This window comes from Strigops habroptila, chromosome 1 (assembly GCF_004027225.2).
Source record: "Strigops habroptila isolate Jane chromosome 1, bStrHab1.2.pri, whole genome shotgun sequence".
Lineage (NCBI taxonomy): Eukaryota > Metazoa > Chordata > Aves > Psittaciformes > Psittacidae > Strigops > Strigops habroptila.
The window spans coordinates 144245880-144258185 of NC_044277.2; the positions used below are offsets into that span (position 1 = coordinate 144245880).

The 12306-nt window shown below is 41.5% G+C and overlaps 1 protein-coding gene across 3 annotated transcripts in view; it reads left to right on the top strand.

Annotated features, from left to right (window-relative positions):
- Positions 1-12306, top strand: part of LARS2 (leucyl-tRNA synthetase 2, mitochondrial) — a 61029-nt gene that overhangs the window by 28839 nt on the left and 19884 nt on the right. For all 3 annotated transcript variants that reach the window (XM_030511937.1, XM_030511945.1, XM_030511954.1), the window contains 3 exons: positions 327-425; positions 2137-2274; positions 11060-11163. In XM_030511937.1, the coding sequence (XP_030367797.1) occupies positions 327-425; positions 2137-2274; positions 11060-11163 (341 nt within the window). The remainder of the gene's footprint in view (positions 1-326; positions 426-2136; positions 2275-11059; positions 11164-12306) is intronic.

Below are 12306 nucleotides of genomic sequence, written 5' to 3' on the forward strand. Positions count from 1 at the left end.
GCAACCTGCTCTAGTGGAAGGTGTCCCTGCCTGTGGCAGGGGGTTAGAACTGGGTGAGCTTTAAGGTCCCTTCCAACCCAAACCATTCTGTGATAATTGTTCAGGCTTCTTTTCATTTGTATTTTATTTGGTTTGGGAGGGAGAGGGAAGGAGAGTCCGCCCTGTTGCTGTGATTGGACTTTTTCTGAACTTGTGACTTTTCAGACTGTTCAGACCACTTTTCGATCTAAATGTCTTCATGACCACTCTATACACAGTTGGGTTGGTTTTTTTTCCCAAGCTTGTCACTTATCTAAGTACAACTTTTCTGCTTCTCTCTTGCTCAGGTGCAAGGCAGCGGCACGGCGAGAAGTCGATACCATGGATACATTTGTGGATTCGGCTTGGTACTACCTGAGATACACTGACCCTTACAACACGGAGAGGTGAGGGCCACAGGCACAGGGCTGTTTGGGGGCAAGTCACTTCACAGAGTAGAAGGAAAGAAAGAGACCAGGCAATCTGGTGCTTCTAGCTTCTAACTGCCTTTTGTAGGAGACTGCATAACTCCCTGTGCTGCCCCAGTTTTGTTCCTGCCCTCCGGCCTGAGCACAGCACAGGGGAGACTAGGAGCTGTTCTAAAAAGTGGCCTTTGGTTGCTTCCATACCAGGAGATCTACAAAAGCAGGATGTGTAGATGCAACTGTGTAAGCACAGGAGCTACAGGGCAAGGAGCAGAAGTCTGCATGAGAGGGCACAGAGGAAACATTCAGCTGAGGAGCTAAAGATTGCCCTTAGTGGAGGGTGCCATGAAGAATGACAGCCTGCCACGGCTCTCAGAGACTAGTAAGTTGCGTGGACTGTGCCCTCCCTGGCGATACACTGAGTGGTTCAGTGTGTGGACAGACAGTGCTTTTCCACCAGTTAGAAGATGAATAGTCCAGTGTAACAGCCAGCTGCCAAGAACAGCACCTTCATTTCTCTTCTCCTGAATTCTAGTAATTTGCTACTTCCTCACGCGCAGGCCTAAAGCAAAGTAGCATCACAGCAAGGTCCTCCTGTGTTGGCACTTCTGCTGGATGCATAAATAATGAAAGGATGTTTTTTGTATGCTGGGTATTAGTGCCTGCAGCAGAGGAAGTGTGCAAGATAGATGTAGTCATTTTAGCTGGTTTTCTGCTTCATAGTGTGCCTGTAGTAGTGCTGCTGATAGCACTGCTTTCTCCAGAGAGGAATTAGTGGAACAGCTCTACTATGTAGCCTCAGGAAGATAAAAAGATATTTTTGAGATACTGATACCTCATCTAGGACTGTTTGGGGATGTATTTATTGTCCAGAGCAGTTTCTGGGTACATACCACATACCAAGAGATTTAGTATACCTGGGCCAATTATTTTTGCGGCACTAGTTCAGTTAAACTAAAGAAAAAAATCTTCTGTGAACACTTTTATTTCATGTTAATGTTAATTATTTTCTAGTGATAGTGTGAATTTGTTATTAATGTTATTAAGTCAGGCACATTGCTTCCCCTTCAGTGACAGGTTGAAATATTTTCTTATGCGTGGACAAGAGGGACTTTTCCAGAAGGTAAAGAACTAGTTGGATGTAACATCTACTGTAAATTCAATGAGTATCCTTCAGTTGGAGTGCAATGACCCATCTGACTCTTCAGAGTGTTTTGCAGCCTTAAACTGCTTCATTGCTCCCTAATGGCAATAATGCAAACCTATGATTAAAAACACCCACACCAAAACCCCCTAGTTTTGAGTGCGCATGTCTTTTGTCTTTCACTCTAATATATTTGTATGTAACACTTGATAAATACTAAGAAATTCAAAGGCTAGGCACAGGATATTTATTAAAAAAAAGCAAATATTTTCATCACTTTCTCAGGTAATGTATGTGAAATCTTAGTTGCTTGTCTAAAAGATAGGAAAATAGTACTTATGTGGCTCTGCATCTCAGTGGAAATTAAATTTGTGTCTGTAATTTCATAAGAATACCACTTAAAAATGTAAAAGATCTGATAGCAAAATAGAAGTTCTATTACACATGTATTGCTCTCAGTAGTGTCCAGTCAAGTACGATGAGCTACTTTAGCAGAGCTGATGTTTCTTTTCCACATTGTATTTTTATTGTACTTGTGGTTTTTTTCAGGCCCTTTAATAGTGACTTAGCAGACTACTGGATGCCTGTGGATTTGTATGTCGGAGGAAAGGAGCATGCAGTTATGCACTTATTCTATGCAAGGTTTTTAAGCCATTTTTGCCATGATCTAAAGATGACAAAACACAAGTAAGCCTTATATATTTCTATAAAAACCTTTTATGTTTCATTTGACTAGCAAGAGTGTTAGTGGACATTGTTACAGTGGTAGAACATCACAGTGAATAAGCCTAAATATTCCTGCTTGTCAGTCTTGGATAACTACTTGGTTTCTCACAGTTAGTTGCATTTTCTGTGTGCATCCATAGATCCATAGCATTTTTATTACATGAGTATTAACAGGCTCAGAGCAAGTGATAAAATGATACTGTGGATTTTCAGCCTGCAAAAGCTTGCATAAACCACTAACTTCAGGCATTCTGAGTAGTGCTATTATTTCAAATTAAGTAACTCCCTGCCAGTAATACCATTAATTTCAGTGGAACTATGCATATGTAGAAAAGCACTCCTATAATTCACTGCAGTATTGGAGCTAAGCAGTGCAAAACACTTCATGATAAGCAAAAGCAGTACATTTATCTGCTGTCAATTTATTTGTTATTTAATGACTTTTATATAGTTAACTGCTCTTGTTGCTGATGCTACTTTAGCCTAATTCGTTATCATCTGTTTTGGTTAGAGGTAAAGTTTGAGGCAGGAAGGTGAGTCATCTGATGTTCTGTTCTCTGTCCTCTCAGCTTGATGTGCCTATTTCCACTGATGTTCTGCGCTCTGTACCCTAAAATGCCATCACAGGAATGCCTCAACTGGGAGGATTCTAGTGTCAGAGCAGTGAAATACTGTCCCATGCTCTGTCGTGTTCTCCCATCAGCAGAAACGTTTGAATAGATTGAGTCAAAATGAGTGATCCCCTGAGAACTGCTCAGTAATTTCTCAGCTGGAAACTCACATACATTCATTCTTTACTAGTATCCACTCTAAAAACTTGATGTAAAAGAGGAACCTACATATACGTGACAATGAACTCTTCAGTGTCGTAGTTTTGCTACAAAACTAGAACTTAAGTAGCTGTGTGGCAGAAAAAGATGGACTAGTTAGTGGAGCCAGCAGAGTATTTCCCTGAGTTATTCCATTATCATTTGATGAAAATAGGAGATGCATTTTCATTGTTCATTCTTGCCTGCAGAATAGTTTGCAGTGGAAGCTGTATTTGAATTTTTGGATGTGGTTGATTTGTGTACCTGTGTCTCACTCTGTTGTCTTCAGTTTGCATAGCTGCAGCAGGAAAGCTGTCTCTTCTCTCAGGGAGCGGATCCCAAAGCAGACCCTTTCTCTTGGAGGCACTATTTCTTTAAGCAGAGAATTTCAGAGCTTTCCCTTGCAAGCAATTTCAGCCATATCAATTCTACAGAAGACTTTACAATCCTAATCTTATCACTCATCTAGCGGAGCTGTAAAACAGCAGCAGAATGTTCTTTGGCTGGTCAAATTCTTCCACCTCCCAAAACAACATTAACAACAGTGGCTGAAGTATTATCACTAGGAAGTAGGATCACAAGGAAGGGGAGGTTTGCTTGCAAAGTAAGTGGTCTGCTCTAATATGCAAGAAAATGAGGAGATATGAAAAGAGGCCAGCATGGCTGAAAAGGAATGTCCTGAGTAAGCTCAAATGCTAAAAGAAGTGCATGGAAAGTGGAAGTGAGGATGAGCTGCCCCTGGAGGAATGTAAAGCATTGGCTGGGTAGCCAGGTCAGAATTGGGAAGGGCCATAACACAACTAGGATTGAAACGGGTGAAGAATGTGAAGGCAAAAGGACTTCTGCAGATACACTGAATAGAACATTAATAAAAATGTTGTCTTGATGCACACTCGAAGAGCCTAGTAGCAAAGGACGTTCTTTGCCTTGGCCTTTGCTGTCAAGGTCTGTGCTCAGCAAGAGAGTTTGGAGAGAAGTACTACTAGGGCAGGATTGAGTTAGGGATCACTTAAGTAAACCAGAGATGTACAAGTTCCAAGCGAATGAAAGACAAGGTGACTAGGAGTAGTCACTATGGATTTACTAATTGGAAATTATACCTAATACCTCTGCCTGCCTTCTATGGTGAGACGATTGCCTCTCTGGGTGAGGAGAGAGCTGTGCATATCTTTTACCATGACTTTAGCAAGGCTGTTAAGTTCTCCTTGGCATCCTTGTAGTCTGAGTCGGGAGATACCGGCTGAATGGGTGGCCTGAAGCATGGATGGAAAAACTGTCTGGACCATCAGGCTCAAACAGTCAGTGTTCAAAGTCTGACTGGCAGCTCTTTGCAAGTCATATTCTTCAGGAGTCACTGCTGAGGCCAGTTGTATTTAACCTGATCGTCAACAACCTGGGCAGTACAACAAAGTGCTCACCCTCACAAGTTCATTCATCACTGCACACTAAGTGAAGCCATTGATACTCTGAATGGCAGGGCTGCTACACACAGGACTTTGGCAGCTTGGGGAAGCCAGTTTGAGATGCTGACAGGAAACTCAGGTACGTGGAGCAGGTTATCCACAGAAACAGCTGGGGTTGCACAGACTATGCAGGGAGGATTAGGACAGAGAAGGGCTTTAGGGGTCCTGATGATCACCATGTTAGACATGAGTCAGCAGTTGGTGTAAGAGTATATTGCATTGAATTAGCAAAACCATGCGCAGCTTTGATTATCTCTGCTCAGGAAGTCATCTGGGATATTGTGTCCAGTTTTGAGGCCCCGCCCCAGCATGGGGGCCATTGTCAAACTGAAGAGGATCTAGTGGAGGAGCACTAAGATAGTCAGGGGCTGGAGCATATGGCATACAAGGAGAGGCTAAGGGAGTTGTGTGTGTTAGAGAAGACTAACGATGGAATGTGATTGCAGTCAAGTGCTACCTAAAAGAGGTTTATAGAGGAGATGGAACCAGACTCTTCTCAGAGTTGTACAGAGAAAGGAAAGGAGTAACAGTCACAGATTGCAGCAAGGTTCAGCTGGACAGAAGGAAAATGGTTTCAACAGTGAAGATGATCAGACTGGAACAGTTTGACTAGAGAGGCTGTGGCATCTCCAGCACTGGATGTTGTCAAAACTCAGCTGGATGGGGCCCTGAGCAACCCAGAGTTAGGGCTGCTGTGAGAAAGGACTTGGACTAAATGACTTCTGAAGGTCCCTTCTCACCTACATTATTTTTAAGTCTTTGTGATTCTGTAGCTGTATTCATTTCAGATGTGTTTTGTTCACACTCCACTGTAGTAGCAGCACTCCACTGCAGTAGCACCAAAGCTGTGTAGACTTGTCTAAATATAGTGAGTTGCAGAAGAAAACTAACTTCAACAAAAAGAAAATGCTTAAGAAGCAGTGACTGTGTATAGTGACAATAGCAGAGAGAATCAAAATTGCTTTTTGTAGAAGTTAGTTTGCAAGACTCTGGAGGATTCCTTTGACACCATATACAATCTCAAGAGCTGTTGCACTTGTGAAGATAGGTTGCAGCTTTGCCCTTAGGATCTGTTGGTTTTACTGTTACACATGTACTCGGACTGCAAGATGACTGTAACAAATTCATTATCTTGTACAAAATGGTTTGCTTGCTTTAGCTCAATGCAAGTTAAAGCATTAGGTGCTTTTAAGACATGAATTTGAATTAGGATTTTGTTTTGATATGAAAATATTACCATGTGTTTTAAATGGTCTGGCACTGGTCAGAAGTTGCTTTTGCTCAGTATTCTGTCAGGACTGCTCAAGGGCTGGTTTGAGAGATCTGAAAAGGGTCATTAGAAACAAGAAGCTTACTGTTAGGAAGCTTAAAGTGATGGTGTTGAAGCCACAGCTTCGAGGGAAAACATTCAAATGTTAAAAAACACTGCCCTCTTGTGAGTTTTCAGTCTTCCTCTAGTAGCTCGGGTCTTGTTCATCGATTTAAATTCATAAAATTCTGCTATATCTCAGGAGAACTGCCACCATTTAAAGTGTTATCTGGTATCCTGACAACTTCTTTATGAATGCCCCTATTAATCTGTAGTAACTTTTCATTTTTGATAGGTTTTATTCATGGAAATTTTTATTGTTTGGCTCCTATCCTCTGACTTTCGAATCCATTGAAATGTTTATGATAGTCTTTAATTCTGTACTAATGACTATTAATAGAAAAATGAGATTGAAAACAAAAGTTAAAAATTCCATAGTTTAGATTTGCAAAGCAAACTCTTCAAATCTGATGTTCATTATTATAGAATCACAGACTGGTTTGGGTTGGAAAGAGCCTTAAGATCATCCAGTTCCAACCCCCTGCCACGGGCAGGGACACCTCACACTAGACCATGTTACCCAAGGCTCTGTCCAGCCTGGCCTTGAACACTGCCAGGGATGTGTCACATATAAAATAGGCATTTACAGACATCACACATACTTTCATAGAAAATGCAACAACAAGGCAGAATAAATGGCACCCTCTGGGTATTGGTACATGTGATAACAGGTTAAGTGCAAGTTGATGTCATTTTGGTTTAGCGGTCTGGTCTGTAAGTGCATCTAGAATTGATTCAGAAGCCAGTCAGCCTTTCCAGCTGTGACCACTGCTGGGACAGGAGCCAGGTAAGCAGCTGGGGTTAGATGATCGGACCCTTTCCAACCCTAACCATTCTATGATTCTATCTGTTCCAGCTTAATCCACCATGGCCAGTATGTGCTGACACACTGTTACACCTGCTCAACTGTGTTATTGCAAGTACAAGTTTCACAGAATTTGACTTTTCCCTAGACTTTAGTAATTGGTTTTTTTCTGATGAATAATTGGAAATGGGATCTAGCACATTTCCCTGGTGGACTATAAAGCAAAACCAAAGCCTATTGTTGCCATTAAGGCAGCAGATTTGACTGTGATAGAGAGCAAATCTGTTGAGTAAGAAGGCACTATCTTCACAGAGCTGCATTACAGAATGAAAGATGTGTGTGACAGAAACAACTTATTTTGTAAAGGAAGCGTGCTAGAGCTTCTCTATGGTCATTAAAGACTGTATCACTAGTGTTGATTTTAAGTAAAAACACTCAGCTATTGACTGTGTAAAATCTTGAATGTTCAATATTGTTTGATCTTGTTTCTGCCTAAAATGATCAGAGTTTCCACATCCTCCAATTGCTTCTATTGCCCCATCCCTGGCAGTGTTCAAGGCCAGGTTGGATAGGGCTTGGAGCAACCTGGTCTAGTGTGAGGTGTCCCTGTCTGTGGCAGGGGGTTGGAACTGGATAAACTTTAAGGTCCTTTCCAACCCAAACCAGTCTGTGATTGTATTCTGGCCTTCCACAGGGTTGCCAGGTTGTTATAGCTTGATCTAACATCAGGTTTCACAAGCACCTGAACTCAGCTGACAGTGGCTGACCGAGGTCTTGTCTTCAATCTAGGGCACAGCATCAGGATCTCTCAACCTTTCTAAAGGTGCAGGATGGAAATACATGCAGTGAATGTCCTTGCTAGGGCTATCCCTTCTTCTGAGTCCGCTATTTATCACTGTTGCAGGCTCCACAGAGTCCTTCCAGCCAGGTCAGTTGTAATTGAATTGAAAGTCCTGCTACTGCCCTTGCACAGAGCACAGCAAGGAGCATGAGGACGTGGCACTTAGCAGATCCATCCATTGCGTGCTCCTATATAGAGAGATTGGTCTGTCATAGAGATGAACCTGTATATGAACATTACTGAAAGCAGTAAAGATGAATTACATGTTTCATAGCTAGCACAGCTGATCCTTCTCAGAGGTGTCAGGCAAGTGGGGTCCCAGCTGATGTACAACGTGAGCAAAAGCCACACACAAACCTAAGGCCACGGTGCCCATACTCCAGCATGGGCACAAGCAAACTTCACAGGCAGGTGAAGGTGTATCCCATTCCAGCATCTTTACAATCTGAAATGTGATGGAGCATTCGAAGAAACTCAAGCCACCTCTTCATTTACTGTGCCAGAATGTCTGTCTGTGTGTGAACATCATTTAGTTTCAGTGGTTGGCAGGGATACAGCTCAGGAGGGGTTTATGACAGGGGAAGTTCAGGTTAGATATAAGGCAGAAGTTCTTCTCTGTGAGGGTGCTGAGGCGCTGGCACAGGGTGCCCAGAGAAGCTGTGGCTGCCCCATCCCTGGCAGTGTTCAAGGCCAGGTTGGACACAGGGGCTTGGAGCAACCTGCTCTAGTGGAAGGCATCCCTGCCCATGGCAAGGGGTTGGAACTGGATGATTTTAAGGTCCTTTCCAACCCAAACCATTCAGTGTTTCTATAACACGAGGCCATGACTGGGTGCTGCAGTATTTAGATCAGAATTGCATCCAACCTCCTGTGCTTCGGTGTCTTGGCAGCTCCATTCTGCAGCCAAGAAACACGTCACTGTCTTCAAAGGGAAAAATTTTGGGTGTCTTTATTAATCTAAAGTGTAACATCTGCATGTGACCATGAGATGGAGCCACCACAACACTGGCAAAGTCACTGTGCACTTCAGGAGAAGTTCAGTACTCGGTTTGTTTCTGAACCCTGTGTTTATCAGATGGGCTCTGGCTTTCTCATTTTGGGCACATCTCCATTCTCCTGCGGTCTCCCACTAGGAACACGTGGGGTGTTTTTTCCCCATACTTGGTAATGTATTTTATATTGCATTTTTGTAGCCTCTGTCAGCATAAACAAAAATAGGAAATGCTCATTCCTGCCTTCAGCTTTTACTAACTTGGCGTATGATCTGAACTAGCTGTTTGTCATTAAAAAGAAGTGTTCTTTGAAAAATCACTTCCAAGGGAGAGCTCAGATAGATTTGGATGTTCTGGATACCTCATTAGCTTTATTTTAGATAGCAGGAAGTGTAGCTATTTCAATAACTGCTTGAGATCTCAAACAGACCAAAGTACTGAATGATAGGGGGGAAATTGTTTTTATTTTTCCTTGGTGTAATGTGTTTGTAGAAGAAACTATCCTGAACAGTTATCTCTTGAAGCACCTTTTCCACCATTTGTTGATAGGATTACAAGGTTTTTGTTCCTGATTTTCATCTTCTAATTCATTTGGATAATTTGTGATAATTCTTCGAGATTTTAGATAATTATTGCCTCCTATTTTAAAATCCTTTTTCTTGTTTGCACTGTCCAAATTTGACTTCTCCTTAAGTTCCTTTAATTTTTTTCTAAACAGGATTTTTTGGGCAACCTGTGCAATATTGTCTAGAAAATATTTCTAGAGGTGCCTGAATTGCTACTCTTAACATTGTTGATAAAACCAGGTGGTGTGGCAGAGACTCGTGCAGCTTCATGACTGAATGATGTACCGCTATGTGCCAGTACTTGCACAATATACTTCTAAGTATAGAAAATACGCAAGGAAGGAAACTCATGTTCAAACATGAATATGTTGGAGATAAAATATGAAGCCTGTCATGTTTTCTCTCCCAGTTGAAGGCTTTTCTTTCAAATATCTCCTTACATTAGAGTCATCGAAAGAGTTTGAAGACTAGTACTTGGAAGATACCTGCTTCAGTACAGTTAAAACATCCATAATTGTTATATTATTAAATAATACTTTAACTATGTTATTAAATAAATTACTGTGGTTTAAATCACAAGATAAGTTTTCATATCATTTATATTTCCTAATAATGTAAAATGCGAAATTAACGCCTTAGAAGTGAGTAGTGTTTTGGATTATGGCTTTTTGTGCATGCGAAGTAAAATGTAGAAGTCTGATTTTACTATCTTTTCTTCAGATGGATTTATTTTTGCTTTTTAGAAAGTATGTAAATAGGAGTCATGCATCCTTTTTACATGAGTTGTTTTGGTAGATATGTGGGACCTGGTTAGAGGGAAGTGTGGAGGGTCCAGCTTGCTTAATGTTGAGCCATGCACATGTGAGCATTAGAAGGTGTAAGTCAGGAGTGCTGATTAGCATGGCCTCCAAATGATGGTCAGCAATATGTCTGTGTTGGAGGATGCCATGAGAAGACTCCCACATTGTGTTTGCCTTCTGGGTCCGGCTCCAGACCTCTTCCCTGGCCCCTGTTCTTGTGGTTGCTGTTAGAACTGCCTTGCTTTCCTGGCCTATTGGGTGGGGAGCAAAACCTCTAGAGATGAATTTTGTTGTCCTTCTTTTCAGTGGAAACAGCAACAGACATCTGACTCGATGAATTAGAAATGCAAGAGGTGGCCACAACGGTCAAACAGAGCAGTGTTTAGAGTGTAGTTCCTGCTGAGTGCACTACTGCCCTTAGCTTTGGTGCTTTTAAGGCTCTCTCTAGCTGTATGATATACACAATGCATGAGAGTTTACTCTTCCAGATGTAAATTTTGCTAGAAAAGGAAAGATTTAATGTTCAAGATGCTAAAAAAAAATTGATCCACTGAACACACGAACTTTCCAACATTGCCATTTTTCCAGTGTACTTTTTTCTTTCAGCTAGGTCTTCATGGCTAGTCCTGCAAAGGGACAAGGCATGCAAGTGCTTATGTCGGAGAAACTATCTTCTCTGTTTATAGAAAGAAATGTGCAGTGAGATAGAACTAAATATTTGTAAGACAGTGAGGCCAGGTACTTGAATACTTTTACACATGGAGATTTAGCTTGAAGCTAGGGAAATTGCACTGTTGGCCAAGAAATGTTTGTGTATTATCCATATGCTAATTTGAAAGGTGACGTTAGAATAACTCAGTACTAAATCGGGATGCAAGAATGTGTACAGAATAGAAATCAATACTTACACTTGCCAGCCAGCCACCATGAATAAATGCACAAAGTCCTTTCTAAGGTGACAAGCATTTATGTACAGTCAACTTGAAATTCTTGTTTCGTTAAGTAATTGTGCCTGATTGGCTCAACATCTGAGGCTTATCGTAAAGTATGCTTTTGACAGCTCTTTTCAACAGACAAGTTTCTTTTTCCTTCCATCCTTAGGGAGCCTTTCCATAAGCTCTTGGTTCAAGGTCTTATCAAGAATCGGACGTTCAGACTAACAACAACAGGCCAGTGTTTGAAGAGAGAAGAGGTTGATCTCTCTGGTAAGAGAGACTGCACGGGAAAATCAGCATAGGTGCATCCAGAAAGTCAGGGACTCCTTCAGTGTGCAAGCCTCAGTGCTGGGAAAATCTGGAAGAGAAAATTAATCCTTGTAATATTTAAACTGGAAAGCAATGTCCGTGAGTTTTGGGTTCATGTGCACTGCTGAGTGCACAGAGACCCTACTAATCCAGCAGCTTTGAATTGCATCCAAACACAGAAACAGTGCTATGGTATTATTTTAGCTCCAGTAGAATCCAAAAAACCAGAAGTCAGTTTTATTAAGTCAGTGCTCAGCTGCTTGCTGAATGGAGCTAGTAGTCCCAGCAAACAGACTACCTACAAAAACATCGTGGCAAAGCTAACATGTGTATTGTGTATTCAGTAGCTATTAGGAATGTAAAATATGTATAGGAAAGAGTGCTGTTTCTCAAGTTCTTGCCAGTGCTTTCACTGCGTAAACTGGAGCAGCAAGTCCTGGCTTGGTGACCTGTAACAACAGGAGTGGTTTGGTGATAATTTGCCTGCCTTAAGCACTCATCTGTGCAACCTTGTATTCGCTGTTCTCCTGCATACAAACCCCCTTATGTTTGTCACTGTCTGCTATCCTGTTTTCATTTAGAAAAGCTAGGGCTTTTCTGGAGCAGGTGGTTTTGCTTGGTTGCACCTTTGGTAATGTAAATGCCCTTTTCCATCTCTAAATGAATGTGACAGAAGGCACGTTCTTGACAGGATAACTTACTGCAATTGAAAACAAACACCTATAAATCTGGTGTTTGTAAAAGCTAAGTGCAGGTCAGAATTGTACCAAATCAGTACACCTATCCAGGAGGTTTTAAATGGCATGGTTATAACAATGCTTAAATCTCAGGGGCTGTCATGGTAGCACATGAGTGCCAGATAGAGCTTCCAAATGGTAGAAGGAGGCTTTCTGTCATGAGGTAATGGAAGGATTGGCATGTTAGTGGTGTTAAAACATTAAAGGGGGAAACTTTGAGAGGGAAGAGGGTGTTTACAATGGGTGTTTTTCCTCTTTAAGCTCGTTGGAAACAAATAAAACCCACTAGAAATAGTTCGGTTCTTCTTATGTTTAGGGAACAAAATTAATTGCTGTTACAAATGAGCAAAATTTGTTCTAATATTTT